The sequence below is a fragment of the Aedes aegypti genome, chromosome 3 (assembly GCF_002204515.2).
Source record: "Aedes aegypti strain LVP_AGWG chromosome 3, AaegL5.0 Primary Assembly, whole genome shotgun sequence".
NCBI lineage: Eukaryota > Metazoa > Arthropoda > Insecta > Diptera > Culicidae > Aedes > Aedes aegypti.
Genome location: NC_035109.1, coordinates 281,317,279 through 281,336,450, shown reverse-complemented (window position 1 = coordinate 281,336,450; position 19,172 = coordinate 281,317,279). Strand labels below are relative to the sequence as shown.

Genomic DNA, 19,172 nt, shown 5'->3' with positions numbered 1-19,172 from the left:
TCATGCCCGTCGAGGACTACCGGTCTTATGAGCGTTTTGTACATCGTGTATTTGGTGCGGGGGTGAATCTTTCTTGACCGCAGTTTCTTCTGGAGCCCATAGTAGGCACGACTTCCACTGATGATGCGCCTTCGTATTTCCCGACTAACGTTGTTGTCAGCCGTCAATAAGGATCCGAGGTAGACGAACTCGTCCACCACCTCGAAGGTATCCCCGTCTATCTTGACACTGCTTCCTAGGCGGGCCCTGTCGCGCTCAGTTCCACCTACCAGCATGTACTTTGTTTTCGACGTATTCACCATTAGCCCGACTCTTGTTGCTTCGCGTTTAAGGCGGGTGAAAAAATCTGCCACCGTTTCAAATTTTCTTCCAATAATGTCCATGTCGTCCGCGAAGCAAACAAATTGGCTGGATCTCGTGAAAATCGTGCCTCGACTGTTAAGTCTGCTCTCCGCATGACACCTTCAAGCGCAATATTGAAAGAGCTGGATCAGCGTCTTTCTGCTTTAGGAGCGGGCGTACTACGCACTTTAGCTACAAGATTGTGCACTATCTGTTCATGCCTCCCGTACAGCTTCTGAAGGGTCGAAATGATCAGTGGCACTGTAGACGGATGCAAAACTACTAACAGTTGCTTTGGCTGCACCTTTCAGAGATCGTTGCAAACGTAGCAGGCTTTTTGAAGAGGAGTAGCCACATGCCTAGGTAGAATGATCGTAGCTACTAATGAAAAGCGGCCATTCGATAGGGTCACCAGAGCAACACTCTCGATATAACTTGCCTTGCTGCCATCTGATGAGGTGTAGAAGCTTGTAATACCGGTTGAGGATAGGCGGACTCGAAGAGGCCGAATTGCGCCGGTTCGGCTCGAATGAAGTCTGGCTGTCTTGGCCAGGCTTGGGAACTGTGACCACTATTTACCACAGTTCATCGATTCTGCCAGTCATCCAAAACACAAAGCAGCAGCAGCATCAATACCATCAGGTGTTGCGCTGCCAACGGTTCACACACTGCTTAACTATTTTTGTCTCTCCTCTATGACCGTTTTCGGGCAACCATCTCGAGGTGAATGATTGAAAAAAAATGTTAAATAATTCAAACGCTAATATTTTTTAATGTTTTCAACTAATTGAAATCTATTAGCGCTAATAGCAAGAGCACAGTCATTCCGTTGCGATACATATAAACAAGTTCAATTTATGCTGCCTTTATCGAGCAAAAATGCAAAACCCCGAAAACCGCAAAAATCGCGTCACCACTGTGCTTGAGTCATTTCGCAGTCGGGTTTGAAAAACGTTGGGAAGAAGAAGATAACAGTTTTGAAGAGCCGTGACATTTTTTTGTTTTGAACGGTCATGGTTTGCTTTGCATTTTGATGGTCGTGTAGAAAAATGTGAATGTCGAGGTGGTAAATGTTTGCTACAGTACATTTCCCATCCCTGGTCTTGGCCCTAACTTTGGAGTTACATATGGAGTCTGGAGAGATCCTACTCTCCTATTTATACTGACTTGCTATACTTCAGTTGGTTTATTAACTCCATTTCTCGCTTTCTCTTCACATTGTTCTCCTTTTCGATTTCATGTTGCCTCGTTAGCATAGCTTAAATTTCTTACATCCGTAACCTGTCTTGCTCCCGCTGTTGCTCGGAACGCTTCAACAGGTCAACCAACTCCTTCTCGCGATGGTGTCGATTACGGGATTCTTCTAATTCTTCTGGGCATTGATGTTCACGAACCTGCTGCCTCCGCATCTCGTTTCTTTCGCGTTGCCATACTGCGTAGGATAATGATGGCCCCATAACTGTTTTCACGAGTTTTTTGCATTTATTGCTTTTGGGGCAAACGTGCTTGCGGGATTCGCTTCCTCCAGAAGACGAATGAATGGCTGTAAGTTCACCAATGGTAGACTGGGAAACGTTTGTCTGCCGTTCCATGTTCTGCTGTGGCAAAACTTGACGAAAATCAACTTCCTTCCCTGGACTTTCTCAAATGGAAATGCTATCAGTGGTGCGAAGAACTGATTTTAAGTTAAAGTTTTATAAAAAAAACCCGTCATTTGAGCGGAAAATTTGTAAAAATAGTCACTCAAACACGTTTGATGGTGTTGTTGAACAAAAACAAAAGTTTGCTGAAAATTTTAGGACACTGTTACGAAAAACGTGATTATTCTGAAGAAAGTTTCTCAATTCCAGGAATATGATGCAAAATTTCAAAATTTATGTATACATTTTTTTTTAGTTTATCAGTTGTAAGAATACTACAACCTTTTTAAGATTCAAGGGATTTTATCGGATAAGGTAAATATTTGTTCCTAAACTTGTTTTGTTACGGTCATCAATTTTACCCCAGAATGTGATGTTTTTCCCCAATTCAAGACTAACAATTGAAAAGGCCTGTACTGAAAAAAAAAAACGAGTTGAAGGAAATTAAGCTTTTATTTCACCAAAAGCTATTGAGTCCCTTTGTTTTGTGCCCATAGACGCCGTCCGACACTGATGAGGCTTGTGAGTTGACGTCTTTGTTTTGAAGGCCTATTTGTGGCTTTTTTTTCATCATTTTCAGATGTGGCCTTTTGAAAATCATTCAAAATTTATAATGAAATAAGAAAATTTAAGTGTAGAATAGTGTTAAGTGGTGAAGTAAAGTACATGGGAATCCCTACAGCAAGAGATAATTCGCGCGGTCGATTAAATATGTGATTGATTGAATCCTTCGTCATCCGTGAACATGATGTACATATGTGCTACGCGAGTTTGTCATCGATAAATTGTATGGAAATATTGGATCAATTGAAATAATACTGCATTTGAACGTTATTTTTCATGCAATTGAAACAAAATCGTGTTTTTGTTGATATGTTGTGAAGTACAGATAGTCTCACACAGGTATTTTTAGGTAGTATGATATAAAATACATCAGTCTACAGGAACCCGACGGAAAACTTTATAATGTTCGCCGTTGCGGCAATCACTGTGTAAAATAATACAAGTCGCTCCGTAGTATAATTAGTAAATTTGGAACGTATTTCACAATCTACATTGCAATTTTGTTGTTGGTCAGTTGGCCTCAACTCGGCTTCAGTCAGATATAGAAATGAGGCCTTTTTTAGAGAAGGCCACATTTGCGATGAAATCCTGGTTAGCGGAAAGCCTTTTAGAAAAATGTTATTTTTTCAACTTTTATGCATATTTTTGATTGACTATTGTATGTTTTAGTAAGAATAGGCTCTTATACACTCAAATCAGCAGAATACTGAATTGGTTACATTTTGGAATTGAGGCCTTTTCAATTGTCGGTCATGAATTGTTAATTATTGTTTCAGAAACTGAAAAAGATCAACGTAGAACAGATTTTTGTTAAAATTAGATTGACCATATCCGATTTCCTGTGAACAATATAACAAAAAATCACCCCCGATCTACAGTAGGGTAATTGTTCCCTTAATTGTGGGTGTTCCTATAGTTGCGGTAGTGCCGTTTTCACTGATTTTATTACATTAACCACAGAACCGACACTGTCAACCGACGTATTGGCTTGTTGATACACGTAATAGTTGAAAAGAGCGTTCAAATTGCTTTAACACTGATGAAATATCACTAAAATTGCTAAAACTTTACTTGCTTGTACCAATAGTTGCGGTAAAGTGTTCCTATAGTGGAGGATCCCATAAGAAAACAACGGATACCGCAACTATAGGAACACAAATTAAAAATATACCGTAACTAAAGGAACAATGTACCAATAGTGGAGGTATTATTTTTCATAGCTGGACCCTGTACATATAAATAAAATCATACCCAATATAGATCGAAGAATATCACAGTGATACAAACCAAATACTAAGAATGCTGTTTCTTCTTTTTCGATTGTTCTTCTTTACAGTACATAGGATGTTTAGAGATCAAAGCTTCAATGAAAACACTAGATTTCACCACGCGATCCCAAGTAGCGAAGTAAGTATCCATTTCACAACGCACATTGTAACCGAAACAGCCTTGAAGCTAATTGGCCATTGTTCGATTTGTAGAGAGTGCATAAACCGGGTATGTGAAGCGGCTAGTTTAAAATCCTCAAAGAAGCGGCGTGTCGACAAACGGGTATTGCAGTGCATAGCGGACACACCGAACATGCAAAACTCCGGTACCAACGTAACATTGACTGTGTCTAGTAAATACCTCTCGCTAGTTAGTGTAGATACGGCGATCCACTGTCTAGTCGCCCAGCACGATATGCCCCGAATATCTTTCGCCTCCGGCGGTGATACGGTGAGTTTGGATAGGACTGGGTCATTTGGCATAACGGATTTTTTGGCATAATTGACATGAAATTTTTCATCAAAAACAGGCATTTTTTTTAAAAGAAGGGATATAATTCAGAGTATGCCAAAGGACCTTATGCCAAGTGTTTGCTCCCAGTTTGAATGATTTGAAATAACCGAACGTTTCAAACCGAATTCCTTTGATTTTAGGACACGCTGGACTTTGTAGCATACGTAGCGAAGGACACGTCGGAGTGGCGGGCGTGTTACGTACTGGAGTGTGGAGGTGGAGTTGCGCAGGACCTGATAGCCACAATCGGTCAAGCTTTCGAACTGCGGTACAAAGAGTTCTTCAACAAACCGGAAACGCAGAACAAATTTCGGGAGTTTGTAAAAACCGACAAAGAGTACTATAACGATCTACCGGACAAGATGCCTCCTGATTTACTGACAGAAAACGACCATTCCTCGCAGTCGCACAGTTCTTCCAGTGTCAGAGTATGTATCCTTGTAGCATTGAATGAATTTTGAATTGTAGTAATTGCCCTGCCTTATTACAGACGCGAGAAAGGATATCGAGTAACTTAATAGATCTGAATACACCCCTTCCAAATCACGATTACGTGAACGACAAACATTCTAATACCAATTCGCACAGCAATAAGTCGGTATCTTCCAGTTCGATTGTGAAAGATGTTTTTGATATGCGTAAGTTGTCCTTCCCAATCTTAGATATTTGAAGCATGTATACCTAAATCTGAGTATTTTACGCCAAACACAGAACCGTTTACAATCTCATCAGAAATCCAGAAATCTCAACTACTGACTGAATCGTGGTACCACGGCAACATCAGTCGGGCGCAAAGCGAGCATCTCCTGAAGAACGATGGGGACTTTTTGGTGCGGGAATCGGCCGGCACGCCCGGTCAATATGTTCTGACGGGAATGCAGAACAATCTACCTAAGCATCTGTTGCTCATCGATCCGGAAGGGATAGTAAGTTGTTACGGCGCATTGTTCGGGTGACTCGTCAAAATGAAGACATGCTTTTACCGTTCTGGTATTTCTATTTAACCCGTATCCGACCGGGTTAAGAAAAAAAAATCAAAAAATTCTCGTGAAGCTATTTTCTATCCGATTTGCAAACTTTTTTCACTGTATAAAATTCAAACTCTTCCATTTTCATATGCTGGGGAAAGCGGTCCAAAATTTTGCCTGTGGCCGGAGTTATTCCGGTGTCCTCCTGGGTCAAGTCGGGTAAAAAATTGATCAACTTCCTTTCCTGAATAGTTTTATGATACTAAACTGTCATTTAACTACTCAAGTTTTGTAGGAACAGTCAATCGTGCAACATGAAATATGTTCAAGTAATTTAAGGAGTCACTTCCATGGAAGTTTCCTTGAAAAACTGAAATATGCCTTCCGGAAGATCCGGAACATCCGTAAAAATGGTCAAATCGTTAAAAATTACTTGGAAAGCCGCGGTTTTTTAACAATCTCACTAAATTTTAACATACATGGAAACAAACAATGCTTTGAGTGCATAAGACCCTGTATGGCCATTGCGGGGCTCACTGGAAGATCCGGAACATCCGTAAAAGTAGTCAAATCGTTAAAAATGACTTGGAAAGCCGCGGTTTTTTTTTCAATCTCACTAGTTTTCAACATACATGGACATAAACAATGCTTTGAGTGCATAAGACCCTATATGGCCATTAGGGGGCTCACCGGAAGATCCGGAACATCCGTAAAAGTGGCCAAATCGTTAAAAATTACTTGGAAAGCCGCGGTTTTTTTCAATCTCACTTGTTTTCAACATTCATGGACAAAAATAATGATTTGAGTGCATAAGACCCTATATGGCCATTGGGGGGCTAACTGGAAGATCCGGAACATCCGTAAAAGTGTTCAAATCGTTAAATGACTTGGAAAGCCGCGGTTTTATTTCAATCTCACTAGTTTTCAACATACATGTTGTTAATCTATTTATCTTACATATATGAACCCCGTTTCAGTCAGAGTGGACCAAGCGCACTTGGTGCATCAAAAAATCGTTCCATTAGAAATTTGGATTAAGTTGTTTTTGTTTCATTTTTATCACTTTATGGAAATATCCCTGGGCTTGGAATTATATTTTCCAGGGAGCGATGAATTTTGATAATTGATCGCTGTTGTCAGTAGTTTTGATTAGATGTTGGGTAAATTTCAAAGCAATGGCAACCTTATTATTACAAAATTTAGATTTTATCTTCTGACCTAAAGATTCTGGTTAAACTACTGTACTATGCAGTTGGGCTGCACTGCGCTATCACTCATCAAAATTGCTTTCACTTCGGGAAAATATAATTCTAAACTGGCGAGAAGATTACAGACTGAGGGTGGGTTAGGAGCACAATTAGACCCTTGAATGTGCAATGTGGGGTAGTAATTGGGAATGCCATTGACGGTTTGTAATCTTCTACGAGGTTTTCGAAAACCAACAGGGCGCGTGCACCGGGTTGCGGATAGGAGCAAAGGGAGATCAATAGCATCTACTTAAAATAATAGAGCAAAAAGCCGTTCCATGATTAGGTAATGTTTAGCGATCTTCTATGGTGTTCTAGTACTATAAAATTCTTCACTCACTGGGAATTCTGGCCTTTATAATATCAATAGTGATAAAAACATAAAATAATAAGTCCAATGTAGCTTCAATATAGTAATAAATGAAATAAAATCAATTTTCTATACTTGACAAGGTTTTGAAGACAATCAATGAGTGAAAGAACTACCTATTAGAAAAGCCACATCAGCTAAGGCTATACATATACAAATGTTGGTCATAGGGTCATGGCGAGCATTCGGTATGTATGTCTATGAATGATTCTTATCTAATAGGGGCACTAGAAGACCACGCGGACAATTTCGAAACAAATTATGTTTATACATCGGTCTTACGATCCGAAAGGCTCAGCTATGCTGCAAAGTCATTTTGTAAGCTATTCATTACTACTGTTTAATTGTTTATAATTCTAACAAAACTACATAATTAACTCATTACTAATCACTGTTCCTATATTCTCTTTTTCTCTCCTTCTTGTCTGTTGCATGATTATGAGCATCACTAATATAATGCATGAGCATGCACAATAAGAATAATTTCAGGATTGAAAGCAGTACATGGATACCTGGATAGAATAGCTTCGAAAAGGATGCTCAAAATAGAATATTTCTGGTCAGGGATGTATCATCATCAAGGGTATGTAAAATTAACTCATAGATCACTCAAACAAATGAACTAATAATATCAAATATTTTTATATAAATCAGCATCGTTAATCAGTGCAAAAACAGATAAAGTTTGTAAAGTTATCACCATCGATTGAATTACGCTCTTTATAGTAATGTTCATTCAGTATCAAAATCTCCTAAAGCGTCGCATCGTGCCATCAGCAGCCCTTAGCATCACTCTCATATTGTTACTATTTTGTTGTTTATAAAATTTCTAGAAAGCGATCAGCATATTCTTCCTTACTTGTACAATGGCCGATCTATTTGGAATTTTAATAAGTCAAATCAAACTTCAAAACTCAAATTAAATTGCTTTCAGCACATTTACATTTTGCAGCATTACTGTGTCAAGTCTTCTCCAATTCCCTATACCCTACCCCAACCCTTCTTATCCTTTCCGATGGTGTTCAAGTGGTCCGCATAGACTATTACGGCCATTACCTATCCCTTCCCCCGGCTTTGGACTGACTTGCGCTCTCATTGCCCCACCAAACGCTGCAAAATGAAAATGAAAATGAAATTTTTATCACTTTATGGAAATATTTAACTAATTTTATTACGAGTAAAAAAATTGCGAAGTGTTGTCAAAGTCCAAGTCTATTTTTCTCAAAATATGAAAAATGTCTCTTTGTCCACTCTGACTTAATGCAGACCATTTTATCCGCAACTGTTAAGCCCATGATGGCCTCAAACAGATGCATGGGATTCTTGGAAGCATTCGAGAAGCTCTGCAAGACGTTACCTCAGAGGCGGCACTTATCTCCTTCACAAATGACGCCGGATTATACTTTAAGATTTAAATATAGCGTTTTTGATCAATTTATGTGATTGTAACCTACTAGCTCTTGTAGTCCCGTGATATGGTAGTTTTAAACTTGTCGAATCTTTTGTCCGCTCTGAACGTTAGTCGCATAAGAAGTTGCTCTATATTATACACCTAGCTTTTTGTTGTTTGGCCTTCAGGCTTGTCCGGTTCCTGTTCTCGACTGGGGATGAACCTGCCTACGACAGAAAATAGTTTTAATAAAAAGTAATTCGATTCAATTCTTTTCGAGGTGTAGTGCGATTTTTAAAACTAGAGTTGTTATGTTTTCAAAACTGGTTATGTTATGAAGTTGAATGAATGAAAGAATCGACAAATGGGCAAATAAAGATTAAATGGGATCCGAAGCGTATTATATGCAATTTACTTATGGAACAAAGCTTGTCTATCATTTTGAGAGTTCAAAAAATTAAGAAATCTTTCTTTGTTACGTTTTTTGTTCACGTCAAATAAATCTGCCCTCTTTTAAGGTACGAACCAAAGATCGAATCTTCGAAAGCATAAGCCATCTGATCAACTACCACTGGACGAACTCGCTGCCGATTATTTCCGCCGAAAGTGCCCTCCTCTTGAGGCATCCGATTCTGCGAACGACGGACCTTCTGTCGAAGGCGAAACAACAACAGCAAGCTCAACAGCAGCAACATTTGGAGCTCAACTGAGGGTGCGAGTGCCAGTGCTGTTCTCACGGGGGTCAATCTCCGGAGCGCAGCACGCTACTGGATCAACATCAGCAACAGGCCTGCTGCAGCAGCAGTAGTGGTGGCAGTTACAAAAAAGGGAAAAAGTAAACCACTGTAGGAAAACTATGTATAAAACACAAACTCAAAGAACTGTAAAATGAAAACTCTATAGATCCTATATTTTCTTTTCACTTATACTACTATCGTATCGATCAAATGAAACAAGGGAATAAGGAAAGCAACTTCTAAAGTTATTTATGATCTGATACTGGTGTAGAGTATGATTCTGGCGGGAGAGTGAAAATGTTTGGCATGAAACGTGAAAAACCAAGAGATTAACAAAAGATTATCTATAAATACAAATATATTCAACCGCAAGCAGGTGCATGAAATCAGAAAAATTAAAATTACTAGGAGTTAGTAGATTTCTTCTATGACGAACAAAAAATAAGCATACAACTACTATTACCAGAGGTAAAAAAGAACAAACAAAATATAATAATTATATATTGTTATCAATTCCAGTGCTGTTGGTTGATAAAATAACAAAAAAAAAACTACAAAGAGGACATATGAATTCCAACTGGGTAACAGTATTTATTTTTTCGATTGTCATATTTTACTACAACCGGGCAGCGGCCGTTTTGAACAACGCTAACGACAACACAAATCGTGGTTATCCCGGTTTGTACAACGTCGTTTGACATAAAACAATTTCGAAAAAAAAACGTTTCAAAAGCTATCAGTTGCTTTGTATCAATCATATTTGCCATACATACGAAAATAATTAGATTTGATATTTTAAATGTACTGAAATAAATTCCAATCGGGGATCAACACAGCGGCTTAGGGACAATAGGTCGAAAGACAAAACGCCGAAAAGAATTGACCAGAACACGAAAATTGTTTGCTTCGGTGAAAACTATCAAAACAAACAAACAATTTTCTCCGTTTCGACGTTTTTTCTATTCGACCTCTTGTATTTTGACCTTCAATCCTTTCAACCTTTTGTCATAGATTCCTATTTCTCGTCTTATTATTGGCTTTCTTTTGACATAAGGTCCTATAGTGTTAGCATAGCCCCAGTGTATTAGCGTTTCTAGAGCTAAACTTCAGACTTCAAGCTAGAAATAACAGCTTGACACATGTTGTTTTTGATTTGGTTTTTGTATATTGACTTGAACTGCCATAAATGAATCGTCTATCTCTAAATCTGTGATTGTTTTTATTTCAAATAATTTTATGTCAAACTACATTGAACGGAACGGGCACAACTATGCAAAATTACATAAATATATATACTTACAGTCCAAATAAACAAATTACATACGGACGAAAAAACGCAAAAATACCTTCTTAGATTCCATACAGTTACAAAACAATAAGCAAGGACAACAAACAATTACATTCAACTATCCAACTCGAATGAGGTTGCATTTTTTTACTTTAGCACAAACTCTTTTCCTGTGAGTACGATTAACAAAAAGAGCGCAAGATTTTTGACGTAACTAAATTGTGACTGTGGTTTCGACTTGAATGCATAAATGCGAGAATCATAACGAATGCGGACATGTGGCGATGAATCTGGTATTCAAGGCAGTGAACTAGTATGACTGATGTGCGCGAGAAAGTTTATTTATCCGTCAAAGTGCTAATAAAACATGTACAGAAACAATAGCAAATGAAGGACTAAACGAACAAAACAAACTGTTTCCAATTCAAGATTCAACCATTCATTATTATTACCAACGTATTATTTGATAAACAAAATGGATATCTTTGCACGTTACCAGATGTAATGGCAAAATGCAAAACCTAAATGAGATGCAACATTTATCAAGTTACTATATGAAACAGGAAAGCAAACAAATGCTTGAAATAAATATTTAAAACACAGTTTAACTTTACGTTTGCTTAGAGGGTGTTTTGTTTGTACCGTACAGTGAATATCAATCCTTCCGTTGTAGATGACAGATGTTATGTTTTAAAGCTAGATGCATCGGAATCAACAGAGATACGTCTAGTGCTTTTTTAGAGAATTCTTGTAGAGTTCTTTCTGGGATTCCTTCGGATTTTTCCCTAGAGATTGCTCTACCAATTCTTCCAACGATACTTAGAGGAATTTCTCCATAATTTTGCTACAGGATATCCTTGAGCACACCAACGCTACTATCCGCTAATCTTCTATATAAATAAAAAAGGAATGGTGTTTGTATGTCACGAAATGGCTTACGAACGGGTCAACGGATTTGAATGATTCTTTCTCCGTTTTGTTCGTCAAGGGTTCCGACGTGTTTATGTGTATAACAATCCTAGGATATTTACCGAGAAAATTGGCAAAACGAGCGTGAACGAAACTGTCATTTTGTATGGGACGATCAATAGCGTTTTACAACAGCCTACTTGATGGCAAGACGAAATTTGTCGGGACCACTAGTTCCCAATAAAGAGAGTACTATGTAAATTTACCCATGGACTGAACCCAAAATTTTCTTCCTTTTTCCACTAATTCTTCCACCGATTTCTCCATTTGTTAGACTAAAGACATTTCAAAAATTCCTACAGTAGTTCTGGTAAGAAAATCAACAGAAAAAGCTTTTGATGAAATTTGTTCTGGAATTTTTCCAAGAAAATGTACGCCGATTAATTAAGTTAGTTTTCTAGGCATCCTCGATTACTCCCTGGAATTGCTCAAAAATTCCCACACGGATTATTTCAAGAAATGTTTTGAGAACTCTCTCAGGAATTTCTCAATGTATTCAACATTTCATTCAAGGATTACTCACAACATTACTCGGGTAACTTTTAAGTTAAATCTCCATGGATTCTTCAAACGTTAAGAATCCACACCAGTTGATACTACAGCAATTATTCCAGCATATCCTCTGATCATTCCTACACGAATTATTTCAGGGATTCCTTCACAGATGTTTTTCGAGTAATTCACTTAGCATGATTTAGAATGCATAATATAATGCAGATATTTTTTTATCTAAAAAATCACGTAGAAAAGTTCAGCAATTCTTGCAGAGATCCTTGTAGGAGTTTATCAATGATTACTTTTGAACTTACACAAGTTTCAACATAGGTTACTCAATGTAAAAAATCCTGATAAAAAAATATTTCCTTGATAAAATTTCCCTAGATGCATACCCGAAAGAATTTCTAATAATATTGTCTTAAACATAACTTAAGAAATTGCTCAAATAATTTGATGAGGAAACTTTGGAATAATTCCTGAAGTTATTTTCAGACTTTTTTGTTAATTCTTACGTTATAAATGAGAATCTTGGAGGAAATTCTAGGGAAATCTATGGAAGATTCCCTCCGATGCACAGTGCGTTGAATGTATGGAGATGCGGGGCATAAATCGAAACTGGAAGATCAGGCCATATGAGCATCTTGGTATAGAAGAGAAAGTTGTTTCTGGTCAAAAGTCTTACAATTTGTGCTTTAATTGCTTATAATGATGTAAGAAGTTATTTTTAAATATGTCTCTTCTCACTCGTAGCTGCAAAAGTGACTTAAACGCCTTTATGTAAAAATCTCTTTTTTTTTTCATTTTTTTTCAGGTTTTAGTATAAAATTGGAATAAAATCTTCGAAACCACATTTAAAATATATTATTTTAAGCATAAACTTGCTCTGGTGTAATGTCTGGTTGAGCTGAGACCACATAGCGTATCAAGATATTCGGATTTTTAATCACAAACAACTCATTTTCATACTTGTGCTGGTTAAGGGGTATACCTAAAAATAGTCAAAAATCTCGAAGAGTTGCAGTGAGTTGCAGCTGTATCTTTCAGCCCTCTAAGAGGACACTCTAGGAAACATGTCTGTGCGTGATTTAGGGTGGAACTCGCTGGAACTTTTTTTTGAATCGGTAATGAAAGTTACATGTTAGTATTTCATAAGTTTGGTTTCATAGCCAACTCAACGTGCCGATTTCTCATATTCAAAGTTAAAATTGGTGTTCTTATCACATCAAATATGCTTTACCAACCTTCAGGCATGTTCTCTTTGAGATATTGATTGAATAGATTGATTTCAACACTCTCCGTGCTAGTTGAAAGAAATGCTGAAAACATGCGACAAAATATGTTTTTTTTTTCTGCTACTTCGACGATTGTTGTGGGTGTTTTAGTGCTTTGTAAAGCTTATAAATACTTGTTTCAGTAACGGATGATATCTATAAACACCTGTGGATAGTTATTATCGCCGGATAAAATAACTTGAAATTTTATTTATCTCTATGGAGCAACGCACTGTGCGATGTCCGGTCATTGTGCCGAATGCCTTTTTGCCGAATCGTGACATAAAAATCAATCAGCTTCGCACAACGCTGATGAGTAGGATTGACAAATGCGTCCCAATGATTGATCAATTATTTGGTTTATATATTTTTTTATGGTATCGGGCCCACATAGCCGTAGCGGTAAACGCGCAGCTATTCAGCATGACCATGCTGAGGGTCGTGGGTTCGAATCCCGCTGGTCGAGGATCTTTTCGTAAAGGAAATTTTCTCGATTCCCAGGGCATAGAGTATCTTCGTACCTGCCACACGATTATACACATGCACAAATGGTCAATCGGCAAAGAAAGCTCTCAGTTAATAAGTGTGGAAGTGCTCATAAAAGAACACTAATCTGAGAAGCAGGCTTTGTCCCAGTTGGGACGTAACACCAGATAGAAGAAGATGGTATCGGAAGTCATGGTTTTTTGGTAACCAACGGTGTGCTAAAACATTTTAATTGGTAATACGTATTACTTTCTTGAAGTCATTTGCGGCTCTTTGTTGTTGTACTGATTCAACAATTATTTATATTACACTTGCTTACATTTGCATAAGAGATTTTTTCTTTTTTTATCATATGCTGCTCTTCCAAACTCAGTTCTCCCATAATTATTGGCATTGATACTCTTGAACATTTTATAACACGTTCATCAAGAGTATCCTTCAAAACATATATTTTTCTTTCGCCTTCTGTCTTTTAAGTGACTATTTACTAACGTAATATATGGTAACAATTTCACAAGGGGGAGGACAGCCTTGCTCTGAACAGGCTATGCGTATCGAGCAACTTTGAGTTACTCACATTTGCTCAGAAATCTAAGCAGTCAATATATGAAAAACATTCCTACTATATCAAGCTATCGTCCAATCAGTTTGCTTTCCTCCATCAGTAAACTTTTTGAAAAGGTTATTTTGAACAGAATGATGGCCCACATCAACGAAAATTCAATTTTTGCCAATGAACAGTTCGGATTCCGCCATGGACATTCGACCACTCATCAACTTTTACGTGTAACAAATTTGATCCGTTCCAACAAATCTGAAGGCTATTCTACTGGTCTTGCTCTTCTAGACATAGAAAAAGCATTCGACAGTGTTTGGCATGAAGGTTTGATTGTAAAATTGAAAAACTTTAATTTTCCAACATACATTGTTAGAATAATTCAAAGTTATCTGTCAAATCGTACACTTCAGGTTAATTATCAGAACTCCAGATCTGAAAGACTTCCTGTAAGAGCTGGTGTTCCTCAAGGCAGCATTTTGGGACCAATATTATACAATATTTTCACATCTGAATTACCTGAGCTACCTCAGGGATGTCAAAAATCTTTGTTTGCGGATGACACAGGCCTCTCCGCCAAAGGACGAAGCCTGCGTGTCATCTGTAGTCGATTGCAAAAAAGTTTGGATATTTTTTCTTCATACTTGCAAAAATGGAAGATTTCTCCTAATGCTTCCAAAACTCAACTAATAATATTCCCACATAAACCAAAAGCTCTTTATTTGAAACCTTCAAGTAGACATGTTGTCACGATGAGAGGGGTTCCAATAAATTGGTCAGATGAAGTTAAGTATCTAGGGCTCATGCTAGATAAGAATTTAACTTTCAAAAATTACATTGAGGGCATTCAAGCCAAATGTAATAAATATGTAAAATGTCTCTATCCCCTTATTAATAGAAAATCAAAACTTTGTCTTAAGAACAAGCTGTTGATATTCAAACAAATTTTCAGGCCAGCCATGTTGTATGCTGTACCAATATGGACTAGCTGTTGTAATACCAGGAAGAAAGCTCTGCAGAGAATTCAAAATAAAATTTTGAAAATGATTCTGAGGCTTCCTCCCTGGTATAGTACCAATGAGTTACATAGAATATCCAATGTTGAAACATTGGAACAAATGTCAAATACAATCATTAATAATTTCAGGCAAAAATCGTTACAATCTTCTATTGCCACGATTAATGCGTTATATGTTTAGTTTACGTTAGGTTAAGTATATTAAAAACATTTTTTTTTTCTCTTATAAGCAGGTGAAATCAAATCACCTGTAAAAAATAAAACTGAACTGCTACGGCAAATGAAATGTAATATGTTGTTACCAAAATGTTAATTAAATCTTAAATTTGTTTTACCAAATTAGGATGATAGTGTTGTCAAATAACACAGAACACCTAGATATAAGAAATGAATGTAATGTTTGGAATGATACTAATAAAGAAATTAAAAAAAAAAAAAAAAAAAAAAAAATTCCTACTATATCAGATGTGCTTCGACTTTGCCTCAGGTTACAACAAATATTGAAAAAAAAGTTTATTATATTATTTTTGATAAACGCAGTGCATATCGATTATTGTTTCGAATAAAGCGCTATACCGCTCTATCATATTAAAAATCTCAATAAATACGAGATCATTGGTTCTGAATAGTGTTTTTGCCCAATTTTAAATGTATTGGAGAACGTAACGTTCGTTAAAATATAATACATAACACTTTTCTCAAATCTAATAATCGTTAAAAGGCTCCACCAAACTGGCTTGTATAATTGTCGCAATTCTTTTCCATTGTATAAACTAATCTACTGCATAGTATTAATTTTCTATGAATACTTAAGATCAACGTACCAATGCTAGAGAGCGGTTCCACGCCGTTTCGCAAACCCGATTATTTTTGTATTTTTTGAATCGCCTGAAAATTTGCATACAGATTCTTTATGACCAATGCCATTATGCACTTTCAGACCGCCATTTTGAACCTCGCCTTATTTTTGAGAAGGGCGTATCGGAAAATGCATGGCAAATCTTTAAAAAAAAAACTGTAACTCGAAAACGGTTTGTCCGATCGATTTGAGATCTTCTACAAAGTTGTAGGTATTGCTTAGGACTATATGGAGAAAAATATGCACGGTAAAAAAAAGTTACAGATTATTTTTTATATCAAAAACAAATTTTTAAAATCGATTTTCTCCAGAAACGCAGTTTCGATTTTTTTTTATTTTTGGATATATTTTAGGGGACAACTTATGTGATTTATTGCACAATGTTTCAAAATGGAAGAATTATGGACAAAATTATGATTTTTTTTTTAAATTACAGATTTTGAAAAAAAATCGAAATAGAGGAAAACAATATTTTTATGTGATTATTTGAAAGTACAGAAAAATTGCAATCGAACAGTACTTAAGTAAATTTTTTCTAGGTTGCATCAATTTCGAGATATACTCATATTTATATAAAATTTTCAAATAAAAAAAGAAAAATAGGCCCTTTTCAAGCATATTTCGTGTTTCTCCATTCCAGAAAAAAAATATTTTGATTGAGCGAATCGTAGCTAAATCGTTTATCGTTTGATCAAAACATTTATGCTTAAGTATTGAAAAAAGAGTGCACGGTAAAAAATATAAACGATATTTTCAAATGAAAATTTGAAGCTAATACATAGTTCTAAAATATAATGACAGATTTTTTTAATAAAGAAAATTAAAATCGATTTTCTATGAAAATGCATCTGTAATTTTTATTATTTTTGGACATGTTTAAGGGGACAACTTATGTGATTTACTGCACAATGTTTCATAATGGAAGAATTATGGACAAAAAAGTTATAATTTTATAAAACATTACAAATTTTGAAAAAAAATCGAAATAAAGGAAAACAAATTTTTTTATGTGTTTATTTGATAGTATTGCTCTAGACTAGTGCTCGGGCTCGCAGTGAATCAGTGGCGAAGTTGTCACGAAAGTTCTACTGAATCATAGCAAAGTTTATATTGATTTGGGGAAAATTTATTCAAAAGAAGCTAGCTCTCCTAACTCTCTTCCAATATACTTTCTAGTAGTAGATCCGTTGTTTTTAAACTATTCTGAAAGAAATTCTGGTATCCCACTCAGCAAAAGACCTCTGACAAGGTTTTACGACTGCATTGTGACACGACGCGAAAAATTTTCACTAAGAAACAAACAACTCCACGCTTATTGTTGCTATGCTTACATGGAGCCGAGCAAACCGAGTTACTCAGAGTTGCTCAAAAACAGCTCGGGATCTAGCTCAAGATCAGTAGGCTGTCCCACCCCTAGCAATTTCATCCGAGATTCAACTTTACTTCATACAAGACTATTCTTCCGGGTAATGCTTTGCGAAGGCCCAAGCTGTCCGATTCATTTTTCGTGCGCTCCGAGTGATTTTTTTCAGTTGGCACTTCATCCGCGCGCCATCGAAGTGATTTTATATCCCTGCTTATGCGTGTTGACGCTTAGATTGTGACTGTTCAGTCGAGGATGGATTACCAACTGGTGAGCTCGTTCCTTGCTTGTAATAACACATTTGTATCATTACATGTATTTTTCATGTATTTGTTAAACAAACTATGGATGGTTCGTCACTTTAAGTGTTGACATAAACGCTTATTCATGTTTTATAATATTTCTAGATTGAAAGTTTTGAATTGTTCGATGTTTAAGATGTCAACGCATTGATAGATAACTTTTTAAACAGAGGTTACATGAATCCCCCTCATTAGGGAGAGGTTGTTCAAATATAAAATTTAAAAACTTAATGTCAAGCGGGAATCTAATTTTGTAAACTGGTATAACTTCGAACAATTTCACCTAGTGTGTCACTTTCCTGCAGGGGCTTAAAAAGTTTTAAATTTTGTGGTTTCGAAATCGAACATATTTGTAGTTCTGTTGAGAAAATTTTAACTCGATAGTTTGAAAAGGAACAAAACTGGAGCATTCAAAGTTGCATTGCTTTTATTTAGAACAGTACTGTAGCTTCGGAACTTATTATTAATATGAATACTTTAGTATATTCTTTAATTTTATTATTTCGGCTTATTTACGTTCGACCAAACGACGTTCGGCCAAATTACCCAAAATCAATTCTTGTGATTACCCTTGGAAAAACTCCAGGTTAAATTCTTGGAGGTATTTTTAGAAAGCTGTTGTAGAAATGTCTTCGAAAGTTCTGAATAAAACTCAGGGCAAATAATGCCTGGTTTAATTTCTGATGAAACTACTGCAGAAAAATAAATATGAAAAAGTGCTTGTAATGTCACGATGAATTCCCAAAACAGTAAGATTATATGATTCAAACAGATACTATCTATCTTCTATATAAATAAAAATGGAGTGGTGTTTATATGTCACGAAATAACTTGAGAACGGATGGACGCATTTACGTAAGTTTTTCACCGTTGCACTCGACAAAGGATGCGACGTAATCATGCGAGGAAAAAGTTTGGGAAAGTCTACAGAATAATCGGGAAAATGGGAGAAAACCAATGTGTAATTTTGTATGAAAAATTACATGACGTTTTTAAACAGCCTACTTGATGGCAAGACGAAGTTTGCCGGGGCCACTACTAAGGAAACAAAAGCTCTTATCTACTGATTAATGTTTGCATTTTTTGTTTCCTGTTTGGTCTCTTTTTTGAAGCAAGCGTCTCTTAAACTCCTGTTTTCAAGACACTTAATCACTACCAGCCCTGCTGAAGCTGTACAAGTAATTGTGAAATTTACTAATAAAATTGTAATCAGATTACATTTTTTAATTGAATCCAAGGAATATTTTAAAATGTAATGCTCGGGCTTTGAAAGGAAATGATCAACTGGATGGAGTAGAGTCGCTATCATCATTCATAGGCGTACATATAAACATCAACTTTTTTAACCAATTAAAATCAAAATTTTGAAAAACTTCGATTATTTCTGTTGAAACATTTTACTTTTAAACGCTTTTCAAATGCACTGGAAGGTAAGTTCAAAATGATTTACAAAAATTGATGTTAAACTATTTTTGTCTTGTTCTCTTTCTTGGCCTGGATGTAATTGCAAGAAAAAGGCTTA

General features: G+C 36.4%; 1 protein-coding gene across 7 annotated transcripts in view; it reads left to right on the top strand.

The window, feature by feature from the left end:
* LOC5571016 (SHC-transforming protein 4) overlaps nt 1-10,941 on the top strand; it is a 40,509-nt gene extending 29,568 nt beyond the window's left edge. For all 7 annotated transcript variants that reach the window (XM_001653396.2, XM_021855245.1, XM_021855246.1 and 4 more), the window contains 6 exons: nt 3,883-3,953; nt 4,028-4,265; nt 4,469-4,756; nt 4,819-4,966; nt 5,040-5,254; nt 8,822-10,941. In XM_001653396.2, coding sequence (XP_001653446.1) covers nt 3,883-3,953; nt 4,028-4,265; nt 4,469-4,756; nt 4,819-4,966; nt 5,040-5,254; nt 8,822-9,013 — 1,152 coding nt within the window. In that variant the 3' untranslated portion in view covers nt 9,014-10,941. The remainder of the gene's footprint in view (nt 1-3,882; nt 3,954-4,027; nt 4,266-4,468; nt 4,757-4,818; nt 4,967-5,039; nt 5,255-8,821) is intronic.
* The last annotated feature ends 8,231 nt before the right edge of the window (nt 10,942-19,172 follow it).